At 57.6% G+C, this 14,391-nt stretch overlaps 1 protein-coding gene and 1 long non-coding RNA gene across 2 annotated transcripts; one reads left to right on the plus strand and one right to left on the minus strand.

Moving 5' to 3' along the window:
* Nucleotides 1-5,481: 5,481 nt before the first annotated feature.
* On the minus strand, nucleotides 5,482-8,014 carry LOC140630258 (uncharacterized). Its single transcript, XR_012028047.1, has 3 exons — nucleotides 7,766-8,014; nucleotides 7,302-7,619; nucleotides 5,482-6,056 (listed from the first exon to the last, which is right to left on the minus strand). It is a non-coding gene; the product is annotated as an uncharacterized lncRNA (long non-coding RNA).
* A 276-nt stretch (nucleotides 8,015-8,290) lies between these two features.
* On the plus strand, nucleotides 8,291-10,314 carry FNDC10 (fibronectin type III domain containing 10). The gene has a single exon (XM_072820116.1). The coding sequence runs from the start codon at nucleotides 8,291-8,293 to the stop codon at nucleotides 8,981-8,983; it is 693 nt and encodes a 230-aa protein (XP_072676217.1). The 3' UTR covers nucleotides 8,984-10,314.
* Nucleotides 10,315-14,391: the final 4,077 nt, after the last annotated feature.

The raw sequence follows: 14,391 nt of genomic DNA on the forward strand, positions 1-14,391 counted from the left end.
GGGACTCGATCCTTGGTCTCCAGGATCACACCCTGGGCTGCAGGCAGCGCTAAACCGCTGCGCTGCCGGGGCTGCCCGCCAAACGTATTTTTATAACCACGTATTTGTGAGCCAGGTTTTGCCCCTGAAAAAAAAAAAAATCGAATGATGAAATAAACCAACTATTGAGCAAGAAGAGGCCCACTTTCCGCAACAACGTGGATTTAATCACTTGAAAGTCCTCAGTGGAATGATGGAAAATTGTGTAGAATGTAGAAAGTGTCATTTTATGTGCATGGCTGAGCTGAGGGAAATGAGTGCAGGGAACCAGGAACCAAAGTGCCCCACCTCCCCACAGAGAGGAGGGGGAGCCCACAGAGGAGAGGGTGGGGGGGGGCACTGTCTGCAGGGGTGGGCGGGGCGAGAGGCACTGCCTGCAGAGGCGCGGGGAGGGGGGGGGACGCTGTCCCCAGAGGCCAGGGTGGGGGGCACTGTCTGCAGAGGGGGGCGGTCAGGAGGGGGGACACTGCCCACAGAAGTGGAGGGGGGTGGGGGGCACTGCCCTCGGTGGGCCGGGAAGGGGGGGACGCCGAGAACCAGCAGGTGCGCTCAGTGTACTGCAGGCATCCTGCCTTCTCTCTGGTCTCCCTGGCCAGCAGGGCCCCGTGTCCTTCAATGACTCAGGGACAAGTGAGCAGGTCCTGCATGATTAGCCACTGGGTGGCAGGGGCGCGCTCACGCAGGGCTGGGAGGAGTGGCTCCGACTTAGACGTTTCCTTGTGTCCTCGTGTCCTCGGGGGACCAGCGCTGAGGACGACGCCTTCAGGAAAAACACTGCATGGCGCAGGGGGGGGGGGGGCGGGGGATCCCTGGGTGGCTAAGCTGTTCGGTGCCTGCTTTTGGCCCAGGGCGTGGTCCTGGAGTCCCGGATCCAGTCTGGGATCGAGTCCCGCGTCAGGCTCCCGGCACGGAGCCTGCTTCTCCCTCTGCCTGTGTGTCTCTGCCTCTCTCTATGTCTCTCATGAATAAATAAATAAAATCTTAAAAAAATCTTAAAAAAAAAGATTTTATTTAGGATCAGGCCCTGAGTCAAAGGCAGACGCCCAACCATTAAGCCACCCAGGTGTCCCAATAAATAAAATCTTAAAAAGAAAAAAGAAAAAGAAGAACACTGCATGGAGGAGGATATGAAACAGAGACTTTGATGCTTTTTAAGTAATGAGACCAGCACAGTTATGAGATTCAGCATAACTTTTTGCAGAAAGGGAGAAAATAGAGATTCCAGTGCTTTCCTCTGGCTTCACAGGGAAGTCTCTCACATGTCCTCCAGAAAAGAACACGTCAGTTTAGATAGCAGTTACTAATGATGGATCCAACCAGAATGTTGGATTTGGGGGTGACAGGTCACACTCTTAGAAGTCCAGGTGTGGGAGAAGGTGCCCTTGTGCAGACAGCATGACCAGAATCACCTTTACAGCATCAGCAGGAAAACAGGAGAGGCTTCTCCCAATGCTCCACGCCAAACTTTCCCAGGGTCTGGATATCTGCGGATGCCAGAGAGCAGGAGCGCTGAGTGTCCCTCTCTCATCCCCCCAAGATCCCTGTCCTGCAGCAGCTGGGAACAGAGCAAGGCCAGAGGCAATAGCTCTCCTGTAAAACTTCTGGAAACACTGGCCTGCAGAGCTCAAACTTACCAAAGGGCGGAGTAGACTTTTCCTAGCAAGAACAGAGCGCCACACAGGACCGTTTTTAGGAGTGGACGAGAGGGTACAATTACATATGCAGCAAGAACAAAAACACTGTGGACATGTTCATGCTGAAACATTTGAGAACAAAATGGATAATTTCCTAAAGAAACTGAGTAGACTTAAGTCAGTAGAGTGTCCTGTGGGGAGGTGGGGAGGGGCCACAATGCCCTGACCACAGCAGGCCCACTCCTGCTCTGCCTTCCTGATGTCCTTGGCCACCACTGGCTGCACAAGGGTCTCTGTCCCAGAGCAGAAGCTGCACTTGTGGGGGGCACAGGGTAACTACAGTGACATTGCGTGTCAACTATACTTCTGTTAAAAAAAATCCTATATGAAGGAGAAAAAAAAAGCGGAAATGAACCTGATGGAAATTGGGTGACCTCTGCGTGTACCTTCTTCCTGACCCTTGGAAACAATACACGCAGATTGTACTCTGCTCTGCTCGCCACTCTTATTGCTCAATTTAAGGCATGTGAGGCCAAAGCCACTGTCTTGCCAAGGCCTGTCCTAATCTGTTCGGGGAGGGGGTGGTAAGGTACAGAGCCATGGGCAGCACCTGAGGGGGAGCCCCATCAGGAGTCCCTGCACCTGCAGACTCCTTGATGGGGTCCTGGGTGGGACATGGCTCCATGTTCCAGCCTCCCAGACCCCCTGAGCCTCAGTTTCCCTTCTACACCGGGTGGAATCAGCCTGTTTGCCCTGCTGGTTGTCACGTGGCCCTTTGGACTCAATGGCCACCCTGTCACACTTGGCTACCTATACTAGGTAGTGAAGGGATTGGGGTCACAAGCCAGGCTTACAGTCCTTCCTGTCCTCGGAGTCTCAGCCATGCACGAAGTGCTGTGCTCCCATCTGCCCATGTCTCGGGAAGCCACTGGAACCCCAGAGCAGCTGCCCAAACCCCAGAGTTCAGAGCCAGGCAGGCCACAGGGACCCTGGAATTTGGGACTTGCCCTACAAGTGAGAAAACAAGACTAAGTGGTGGTGGGGACAGCAGATGGCAGCCTGCTGCCCATACTGCCCTGGAGATGTGCTTCCAAGTACCCAGAACAGTCGGTCAGCCTCTGCACCAGCTTCTCCCACTCAGAAGCAAAGGTGATGATGGGTAAGGCAGGCAGAGGGTCCCACGGCACACCTTGGAGCATCGCCCAGTGCCAGGGCATCTGTTGTTGCTTTCTTTTTTTTTTTTTTTTTTTAAGATTTTACTTATTTATTCATAGAGATGCAGAGAGAGAGAGAGAGAGGCAGAGACACAGGCAGAGGGAGAAGCAGGCTCCATGCAGAGAGCCCGACGTGGGACTTGATCCAGGGTCTCCAGATCACGCCCTAGGCTGCAGGCGGCGCTAAACCGCTGCACCACCGGGGCTGCCCTGTTGTTGCTTTCAATGGTCGTGTCCCAGGGCTGAGGTGACTCTGGTACTGAGGCCTGCCCCTGGGGCCCTGGCATCTGGGGACAGGAGCAGCCATTCAGAAAGTGTTTTCTCTGCCCTCCCTGTTGGCCACTAGTGGCCACCATGCCCTGGGCCTGGGATCTGTGGGGCATCTTCCCCCAAGTTCATTGCTCATACATCTTGATGCCCACTGTGGATGCCTGCCGGGGGCAGGGCAGTGGGGGAGCGGTGGAGGCCACCCCCTCCCCCAGCTCAGGCCACACAGATGGCCAGGCCATGGCACAGTGTGGCCCAGTGGTGGCTGAGGCACTTGCAGGGTAACTGGGCCACACTCCTGCTTTTGTGGACAGAGGCAGGAGATAGCACATGAGAAAGGCCACCTCCTAGAGAGGAACTGAGACTTACCTTCCACTTGAGGTGAAGGCTTTGCCCACTTCCAGAAGCCAGATTCTGAGAACGAGGCATGGCTCCCAACAAAGGCCATCTGCCCCAATGTCGGGTCCAGGGCCTACCCCTTGCCTTGCTAGGATCACAGTCCGACCCTAGTGCCTTGGGGCTCGGCCAGAGCTTAGCTGTCAGGGCCCTGCTTCTCCAGAAGAGAAAGGTGTCCCTGCAACTGGAAGAAGGGAGTGGAATGGTAGTGTTCAGTGCCCTGGGAGGCCCAGAGGGCTGTGGCCCCCACAGTGCTCACACAGTCTGAGCAGCAGCCAGCCATGTCCCTATGTCTCTATGATCCAGGTCCCAGCAGGTCTGCTGCCAGCTTCAGGGAGGCCCCTGGCTCTCTCCAGGCCCTGACCAGGATGACCATGTTTTCTGCAAGCTCCCCTCCCTTGGAGGGGGCAATCCCTAGAAGTTGTCACTTCAGGCTGCTCTGGCTGTCCTGATGGGCAGAAGCATTTCCAGCAGGTAGGAGCAGCAACTAAAGGGACTCTATGGGTGGCCATGCCCACTGGGCTCTGGGACAGGCCAGGAAGCTCATGGGCTGCATGCAGGTAAGGAATGGGCCACAGTGGGGGTGTAGAAAGGATGAGGGCCATGAGGCTTCTGGGGACACCCTTTCTCCTTTATCAAGACTTATTTATTTGAGGGAATCCCTGGGTGGCTCAGTGGTTTAGCGCCTGCCTCTGGCCCGGGGCACGATCCTGGAGTCCTGGGATCGAGTTCTGCGTCGGGCTCCTGGCATGGAGCCTGCTTCTCCCTTTGCCTGTGTCTCTACCTCTCTCTCTATGTCTATCATTAATAAATAAATAAAATCTTAGAAAAAAAAGACTTATTTATTTGAGAGAGTGAGAGAGGGAGGGAGAATGAGTGAGCCTGGGGAGGGGCAGAGGGAGAGGAAGAAAGAGTCCCAGGCAGACTCCTTGCTGAGCGGTGAGGCCGAGTTGGGGCTCGATTCCACCATCTGAACCAAAACCAAGAGTCAGATGCTTAACCAACTGCGCCACTGAGGTGCCCCTGGGACACCCCTTTTTTTGGGGGGACACCCCTTTTAAGGTCAGTGTGGTACCTCCAAACAGGACAAGAAGACTGTCTGGTATTTATTTTTCTGGCACCTTCTATTTATACTCATGATATGAAGTATCTTACAAAAAACCTCTGTTAATGAAATGTAAATGTGCTTTTAAAAAGGTTTTATTTGAGAAAGAGTAAGAGTGAGAGAGAGAGTGTCTGCGCACACGAGCTGGGGAGGTTGGGGGGAGCCCAACAAGCAGCCCCCCCCTCCATTGAGCCCAGCAAGGGTGTGGGAGGTGGAGCTGGGGGAAGATGCTCAGTTCTGCAGGGAGGGCCCATCAGGCAGAGACAGTGACCTGGGGTTCCAAAAAAGAAAAGGGGTCATGGTGGAGGAGTGGGAGGTGACGTTGGTGAGGGTGGTGGTCCTGCATCCAGTGGGACTCCGAGTCTCAACATTGGAAAAGAGTGTTTCAATGTTTATACAAAAGGAGATTTCCTGGCTCCAGTGACTGAAGTTCGGGAGATCCTTGCTTTAGGCAAGGTTGGATCCAGACATTTGGAGCAAACACCCTGGCGGGGTTTCTTTCATCTCCCTGGGGTTGGTTTCATTCTCAGACCAGCTCTTCCCACACAACACCTTTAGACAACAGCTGGCAGTCCACCCCAGCTAGTGGATTCCAGGGGAGCAATCCCCCTTCCCTGCGAGCTTCAGCAAAGGCCTCGAGGCCTAAGGGGACCAAATGGTCTGACTGGCCAAGGCCTGCGTCCCTGGGCAAGGATGGGTGAGTCCCACCCAGACCTCCACAGATGAGGACGAAGAATGGAGCTTCCCAGAGAGAAATGGGGGGTCACTACTACTGGAAGTCAGAATGGTTGTGGGGCGGGTGGGCACCACCCTGGCCACGATGCTGTGGGAGCTCCCTGGGGCTTAGCTTCAGCTGCCCAGTTGGGCCTTGTCTCTTCCCTCTCATGTCAGCCTGGTGGCACCCAGCACCCAGCCACCACACCTGCAGAGTCCAGGCTCCTTCCTCTGGTTGCCAGTAGGACAGCCTAGAAAGGTGGCTCTGGTCAGAGGTGGGGTGACACATCTTCCAGCCCACCTCCCCCTCGCCTCTGGGGTCCTGAGAGAGGCCAATGAAGGGAAAGCTTCTGGCGTGTGTGTGCGAACTTGGGGAACACGCCACATGTCTTCTGCACACAGGAGGCGGTCCATGCTGTTTGGTGTGCCTTGGGCCCTCATCTTTGCAGTTGTGCCCACACACCCTTCTGGGGGTACGGAGGCCACCAGAACCACGTTCAGCTTCCTGGGGAAGGCGGGTGCTGACCTTAAGCCTCCTCCTCCCCTCCCCTTAACAGAGCAGAGATTACAACAGGCTCAGATGACCCTCCAAACCCCACCAGCACCTGTATTTCTGGGCGGGGGCTGCTGAAGGGCTCTTGCTGGAGGCTCTCAGGACTTGGGTCCAGGATCAGAGATGGACTGTCCCTGTGGCGCCAGAGAAAAGGGCCCCAATCCTCCCATATTCCCTTGAGGCTGTGGCTAGTGGCAGTGCAGGTTCCAGGCCCTCACAGAGCCACACCCTGAGACTCGGGTAGGACTAGGGAAGATGTCCCTACTGGCCATTGGCAGGGGTAGCTGTGCAGGTAAAGGGTGGGGGAGTCCCTCAGTCTCTGAGCACAGTTCCTTTGCTTCATCAGCCCAAAACCCTCACATGGGAAGAAAGGCTTTCTCCCATCTGCCCTCCCTAATCCTGCTACAGCTTAACAGAAAGTACACAGGGGCACCTGGGCACAGTGCTTCCCCCACCGTGCTCTTTGCCCCCAGTAGGCAAGATGCCCTGGACCGAACAAATGCCCACAGGGAGGGTGGGGAACAGCAGAGCCCACAGCCCCATGGTTAGCCCTTCTACCATCCAGGAGTTGCCCTGACCGGGAAAAGCTCCGTACTGGAGAGCCCCCAGCCTCAGGACAGGCTCAGGGTATGGGCACCAGATTCCCCAAGAGGGCATCAGGCTGGCTTTAAGTGGATCTCTCTACCTGCCAACTTTCAAAACCCTTTACAGCCCTCCTGTTTCCCGCCTGGCTCTTCCCCCTCCATTGGGCTTCTACCCTCCCTTCAGGCCCAGAGATGCCAGAGTAGTGATCTGGGCCACTGGACAGTATGGGGCCTCCTCTCTCCCCCCACACTGTCACCTGGGACAGAGTGGCTGCAGTTCCTTCCACTGCAAACCGAGGCCCAGGGAGCTGGGATAGGGACATGGGGGTTGCTAGATCATCATCACTTTCTGCTTCCCCACGGAAGCTCCTGAGTTCCCCCATCAAGCTGGGACAGGAGTCCAAGCCCAGGGATCTCTGGACCTGATGGGAGGGTAGAAGCCAGGGCCAGGGCCAGGGAGTGACCCTCCCCAAATCTTTACCCCCAACCCTTCCCCCACTAGGTATAGAGACCTGGAGAGATCCAGTTCAGGGTCCCAAGTAGCTGATGGGGCCTGGTGTTGAGGTCAGGGTCCCCGAGGCTGGTAATGAGGCATGCTGGGCCTGGCCTGGGTACAGGGTCCTGACCCTCAGCCTCCAGCTTTGCTAGAATCTTTGAAATCTGGTGCTGACCCAGAATTTTTGGGGATGACCAGGAATTAGTAAGGCTGGGGGTGGGGATGTGGAGAGGAGGCCTCCATGAGCACTGCAGCTCACACAGGACCCCCCCCCCCCCCATCCCAGGTGAAAACCGTACCTGGGAACTGCTACAAGGGAACCCAAGGTCCACCGCACAGAGGCCAGGGACCACTCCTCATCTCCCTGCCAGGACACGGAGGGGCCTCTCAGCCAGAGACGGCCCCCTGCCCCTGAGGCATTTCTGCTTCAAGTGCAGACGGGTTAGGCAGACCCCTGGCCCTGGAGGGGCTCTAGGAGGGATGGTTCTGAGGTGCTGAGGCCTCCGGCAGCTCCTGGAGACCACAGTAGGAGATGGGGGACGTTCCTCCTTCCCGGGTGGTGCACCGGCTGAACCTGTGGGACCCAGAGCACCGAGAGGGCTCGCCCCGGGCCGCGTCTGTGGGTGGAAGAGACGCGCGGAGGGCTGGTTAGAGCTCAGCCTGGTCTCCGGCAAGAAGCGCGGAGTTTTCAGCAAACGAAGCCTCCTCTCTCCCGCGCCCCTGCCGCCTTCTCCCTTCCCCGGCAGGGCCAACCGACCCTTACTCTGGGTCCCACCGCGCCTCTGGGAGGGGCGGCCTGCGGCACACCGACCCGAGTCCTGCGCGCTCCCCTTGGTCGCTAGGGGCTGCCCTCGGGGGCCACGACCGGGATCCCCAGTCCCCGAAAGCCTCAGCAGAGGCCTGGCGGGGGCGCGGAGGGACAGGAACCCGTTCACTCGGGGACAGAAGACGGGACAGGCCAGTGTGGGTCGCAGGGGCCCCCAGCACCCCACACTCCAGGGGTCTTGCCCCGGTCGCCCCCTCCCCTTCGCGATCCGCCCTCCGTGGGCCGCGGGCCCGCGAGGGTTAAGGGGGGCGGGGCGTGGGGCGGCCCCGCCCCCGCCGCCACGCCGGGTCCGAGCGCGCACGGGGCGCGGGGGCGGGTCGGAGCGGGAGGCGGCGGCGGCGGAGGGCGCGGCGCGCCGGGGAGCGCGGGGAGCGGCGGCGGCGCGGCCCGCGTGACCCTCCGCCGCGCCCGTGAGCCCGCGAGCCCGCGAGCCCGCGCCCCGCCGCGCCGCCCAGCCGCAGGATGCGCGCCCCGCCGCTGCTGCTGCTGCTGGCCGCCTGCGCGCCGCCGCCCCGCGCCACCGCCGCCGCCGCCCCGACGCCTCCGGGTTGGGAGCCGGCGGCCGACGCGCCCTGGTGCCCCTACAAGGTGCTGCCCGAGGGCCCCGAGGCGGGCGGCGGACGCCTGTGCTTCCGCAGCCCCGCGCGCGGCTTCCGCTGCCAGGCGCCCGGCTGCGCGGCGCACGCCTCGGCCGGCCGCTCCCTGCGCGCCAGCGTCCTGCGCAACCGTAGCGTGCTGCTGCAGTGGCGCCTGGCGCCGGCCGAGGCGCACCGCGTGCGCGCCTTCGCGCTCAACTGCTCGTGGCGCGGCGCCTACACGCGCTTCCCGTGCGAGCGCGTGCTGCTCGGCGCCTCCTGCCGCGACTACCTGCTGCCCGACGTGCACGACGGCGTGCGCTACCGCCTGTGCCTGCAGCCGCTGCCGCTGCGCGCCGAGCCCGCCGCCGCCGCCGCCCCCCCGGAGCCCGCCGCGCCCGCCGAGTGCGTGGAGTTCGCAGCCGAGCCGGCCGGCATGCGGGAGATCGTAGTGGCCATGACGGCGGTGGGCGGCTCCATCTGCGTCATGCTGGTGGTCATCTGCCTGCTCGTGGCCTACATCACCGAGAACCTCATGCACCCAGCTTTCGGGCGCCCCGGCCTGCGCAGGCAGCCCTGAAGCACCGGGCGGTCGCCCCACCGGGGCTCTGCCGGCCGGAGACTGGCGCCCGCTCCCCACTCCTCGCTCCTGCTCCCTCCTTAGGATCTCCACGCAGGGCCTGCTGGAGACTGGTAGGGCCCCGGCCCCACGCCTGGGCCTCGGAGTCATTGCACGACCTTTGGAGCCCGGCAGCTGCCTCCCAGACTCCAGCTCGGGACTCACCCTTGGGCCTGCGCAGGGGTGCCAGCCTCGTCTAGGGCTCTCCCTGCTTTCCAGAGGCCTTTATAGGGGCCACCGGGACATAACAGCCCCTTCTAGCAAGAGCCATTGGAACCCCAGGTCATCACCCTGCACCTCCAGCCTGTGCCAAGTTGGAAAAAACAGGCTGTCATCATTGCTTGGTCACTGTGTGCTTTGCCAACTGGAGGAGGCCCCTTGGAGCCTGTCCTCTCCCCACCTCACCCCAGTGGGCTTAGATTAGCGTCGTGCCTTAGTGTCTTGGGCCCACTGCGGGAGCCAACCACCCGTCCTGTGCTGACCAAGGGGTTCTGTGGCCCTGGTCCTGGCCAGAGCCCCTTGAGAAACCTCCTTTCAAGCTTTGCAGGAGCCCCAAGTGTGGGTAAGGAGTGTGCGATGGTGTTCCCCTACCTGGGTGACAGGCTGGGAACCATGATGTAGCGCAGCAGGTGAACCCCACCTGCACTTGCCATGTCCAGGGCTGAATGTTCTCTGACCTTCCGGGAAGCTGGCAGCTCTTCAGGGCTGCGTCTCATTTTCTTTTGTGGGTGCTGCTTCTGATGAGGGCTTTCAGTGAGTGGGGGCAAGTGGCTGGGAAGACGGCTTGTCTCAGAGGACAGTGTTGCATCTGGAGAGCAGAATTGATGCCGGCCTTTCCCGGCACAACTTGCCACTGTGGTGTTTATCCCAGGCCTCAACCACAGCATGATGGACAGCACCACTCCACCTCTTACTCGCGTTGGCAGCCAAGAGCCCAGGATATGGCTGGTGATGCTGCTACCCACTGGACTGTCCCTTTCTGGGAAGACCCAAGCACCCTGGCCAAGGTTGCTCCTTGAGCTGGGCACCTGGCATCACCAAGAGGGGTAAGGCACACCTCGGCTCTCCGCAAGTCCCTGACTGACCATCCTGGACCTTGTACTTCTGGAGTCACTGTGGCTAACCCCTCTCCACCGTCACCCCAGCAGCCTCCAGTGACCCCAGGTCCTGGCTGGTGTCCCCACAGTGCCCGCTCCCTACCTCTCTGTCTTTGCTCGGCCTGCCCCTGGCATGGCGCTGGTCAGGCGTGAGCCTGGCGTCAATGTCTAAATGTCCATCATTTTAGACCAAAACCACTGTCTTGTGTGCTTACTGGGGAGAGGGAAGGGAGGGGTGGGGGGGAAGTGGGTCCCTTTCCCAGTTCCAAAGCACCCTGTTTCAAGCAGGGGACGGGTGCTTCTGTTTGCCCTCAAACCTTGGAAAAGCATCTTTTCCTAGGCCTGCTGTGTTGGGGTGGGGGGCGTTCGGACAGCATTTGCTGCAGTTAGAAATAGCCCAGTCTCACTGGTGACCCAGTTTTGTGACATGCAGCAATTAGGCAGCTCCAGGAGGGTCCCCTCGCCGGCCTCGCCCTTCCTGGGGAGCGGGATGGTGGGCGGAGGGGCTTGGGGGATGTGCACTAGATCACAACCCACCTTCCCAAAAGCCCTCCTCCTCCTTGGCTGTCCTTGGCTGTCCTTGAGATCCTGGAGCTGGCTGTGACCCTGAGGATCAAACACAGCTGGGGGCGGGCCAGGATCTGAGGAGTGACTCATCCCTTCAGAGAGGGCGGGGTAAAGCTACATGTCTAGACAGCCCCTGGCAGGAGTGGGAGGGGTTCTGCTTCTAGCAGTCTTCATTCTGGTGGGGGCGGGGCGGGGGTGGTGGTGGTGGTGGTGCAGGGGGCTTTGCTGGCTGCAGCCCCTCTTGACCTGTTGTGCACTTGGGCATCTTACACAGGGTAGAAGTGGGAGTCCTTGGCAGCCCTGGTGTGAGGAGCCCTGTCGTCCATCCTCAGCTCCTGAGTGCAGTTGGGTTCCAGGACTGGAGCCATTGTGAGGTTCTGTGAGGCCTGCTCTCATCCCTTTCTTGTCCTCCCCTGGCCCTCCACCTAGTTTGGGGCTTCTTTGTGGGGTTGTGCTCATACCAGCTGGACCCAGAAGCCCGTCCCATTAGCTGCTCCACAAGGCTGGTTTGTAGCCTTCTGCTCCATAGAGTTTCATTCCAGGGGCTTCTGGAAGCATTTGAGCCCAGCTTTAGGTTTGCCAAGACAGAGCTGAGCAGCCGTGCCCCAGCACCGTCCAGTAGGGCATCCTGGGTTTGGGAGACACCCCAGAGCTGGTCTCAGGCTGAGCACTTCTTTTGAGTTCCCTGTCATCCTCACAAACTGTGCGTTCTTCATGTGCCCATCATTCTCCCAGGAGTGACAGGAACACCAGGATCCTAGCCCAGCCAGTCCACCCAAAAGACTGACCCATACCTCCTCCATCCCTACCAGCTTCTAGAGGAGCCTCCCTCCCCTGCCCCCTTCTCTCCCTACTTCTCTCCTTGTCATTGTCTCTGCTCTCCTTGTAGCCACTCCGGCTCTAACTGGCCAGTGGATAGACCTGTCACTGTCCTGTAACATCTTCATGGCTGCCCTGGACTCTGCAGGTGGGGTCCAGATACCTCATTTGTGGGTCAAGACTTTTCCTTTCTCATTGGTGCCTGAAAACACGTCAGGTTATTAATTTTTTGATGTGGAATAGAAGCAACTGCTCTGGTCCTGCTACACTGAAGGTTTTCCTGGCCTGTCAGCCTGGCTCTGCCTTTGAAGAGCCATGTAGCCTTTGGAAGCCTCTATTTCTTTCTTTGCAAAATACAAACGGTCCTGGAACCTAACTCACAGGTTTCTTTTAAAGCTTACATGAGATCAGGCAGGTAGAGATGAATACTTATGCCACCAGTTACTGGGGCATAAGTACCTGGGGCTGAGACCCCAGGGCTACATCTTCAGCCTAACCCTATGCAAAATCTAGATTGGTGGTCCTCCTTGAAATTCCCATTATGATGGCTTCTGTGTACAAACCCCTGATTCCTTGCTCACTCCCCAAAGCTGATTCACAGCCTATAGTCCTTGCCCAGCCAACAGGAAAGAGCCACCATCATCCTGTGAATACAGGCCCAAGACCCTCCATGGCTGGCTCTGGGGCTTAGCAGTGATTGCAGGATGCTGACCTGCCTGCCCAGGGCCCCTCCCCACCGTCCAAGGCAACTGCCTGCTCCCCTGGTCCCAGAGGGTGGGCCCAGGCTCCTGCCGTGAGCCTCAGAGGTTGTAAAGCTAGAGAGCAGGTGGGGGAGACAGCGAAAGGCAGAGAGGCAAAGTTTCACAACGAACAGGTTGTGGAGCTGGTGTTTCCCCGTTACCTCAGGGCTGGGGGTCAGGGCTGTTGGGTCTGGCTTTCAGGGACGTTCAGGAGCTGCCAAGAACGCTGGCCTGGGGGACCGGTGGTTTGGCCGCTTCAGCCTGGGTCTGGAGAGGTGGGGCTGACACCCAGAGCCTCCTAGCCCCACCACATCTCTGCCACGTCCATTTCTTCCCTAACTGCTGTCATGTCTTGTTTAGCTTTGATAATATACGCGGTTAAGATCTTTATCTGTTTTCTGGGTATGGCTTTCTGCTATGCCTCTTTTATCTGCAGGGGCATTACTATGCTTTTCTTACTGTAAATCTGCGTGGGGTTCAGCTGCTACTCTGTTCTCTTGGTCACGTATAACAGAGATGCTTTCCCTAGGCTCCTAGGTGAGGAGTAGGGGGGCCGAGATAGCTTCCCTGACATTCCTACTCTGTTAAATGATGTGGGATACAAAGGCAGAAGAAAATTTACATTTCCTAGCTGCCTACAGCCCATTGACAAGTCCTTGTAACGGAAGGACCTTACTAGGGACTTGGCTGTCTGCATGTTAATACCTTGCTGACGGCAAAAAGCAATCTTATCCCGACCTCCAGGACCCTGTGAGTCCATGCTAGCATATAAAAATTCCTTTGGAAACTTCCTTTATCTCTACCCCACCCTCAGACATACGTTGACCATCATCCCCCAAGCACATGACCCACCAATATCCATCTGAAGGGTCTCATGACTTAGGTTTTATTAGACAGTAATAAATGACCTCCCAACAACCAGCCCCCTCAAGGTCCTAGAAACCTTGCTTCCAAATTCCTTAGAGACTCACATTCTCCCTAACCCCCTCCCAACTTGAGTCTATAATGAGCTGGCCCCTCCTCAGGACCCAGATGCAGCTATTCCTGCCCTCCGGTCCTGTCCCAGTGCTTTAATAAAACCATCTTTTGGGATGCCTGGATGGCTCAGCGGTTGGGCGCCTGCCTTCAGCTGAGGGCATGATCCTGGAGTCCCTGGATCGAGTCCCGCATCAGGCTCCCTGCATGGAGCCTGCTTCTCCTTCTGCTTATGTCTCTGCCTCTCTTCTCTCTCTCTGTCTCATGAATAAATAATTAAAAAAAAAAAACACCTTTTTTGCTGGGGCACGTGGGGGGCTTAGTCGGTGAAGCATCTGGCCTTCGGCTAAGGTCATAATCTTGGGGTCCTTGGATTGAGCCCCACGTCGGGCTCCCCGCTCAACAGGGAGTCTGCTTCTCCCTCTCCCTCTGCCCTTCCTCATGCTTGTGCTCTGTCAAATAAACAAAATCTTTTTAAAAAACCAAACACAAATACCACTTTTTTTGCACAAAAGACATCTCAAGAATTCCTTCTTGGCTATTGGCTTTGAACCCTAACATCTTTCCAACATCATTAAATATGTAGCCTCATTGTGTCTGGGATCTGCCTTTCTTCTCCCCTCGTCCACTTTTATCTGAACTTGGATTTCCTTTGCCCTGGTGTCTCCATCCTGCTCAGTTTGGGTTCTTTCATGCCCGTTCCCTTTTTCTCTATTAGCAACCACTCTGATGTGTCCTGTTTGGTTTTTGTTTTTTTTAACTTACCTCAAAGTTGTGCTGTGGATCTTTATTATCTTTACTCAACACAATATATGGGATTTATCCATGTTGCAGAATGCACAAATATTTTTTTAAAGATTTTATTTATTTATTCATGAGACACACACACACACACACAGAGGCAGAGACACAGGCAGGGGGAGAAGCAGGCTCCATGCAAGGAGCCCGATGTGGGACTCGATCCTGAGTCCCCAGGATCACACCCTGGGCTGCAGGCAGCACTAAACCACTGCGCCACCGGGGCTGCCCCTTAAAGATTTTATTTATTCATTCATGAGACACACACACACACACACACACACACACACACACACACACACACAGAGAGAGAGGCAGAGATACAGGCAGAAAGAGAAGCAGGTTCGATGCAGGGACCCCAACGTGGGACTCG

This window comes from Canis lupus, chromosome 3, assembly GCF_048164855.1.
Source record: "Canis lupus baileyi chromosome 3, mCanLup2.hap1, whole genome shotgun sequence".
NCBI classification, from domain to species: Eukaryota; Metazoa; Chordata; class Mammalia; order Carnivora; family Canidae; genus Canis; species Canis lupus.

Excerpts from the sequence above, each read along its gene's own strand:
- FNDC10 (XM_072820116.1), top strand. The coding sequence starts at position 8,291 with ATGCGCGCCCCGCCGCTGCTGCTGCTGCTGGCCGCCTGCGCGCCGCCG.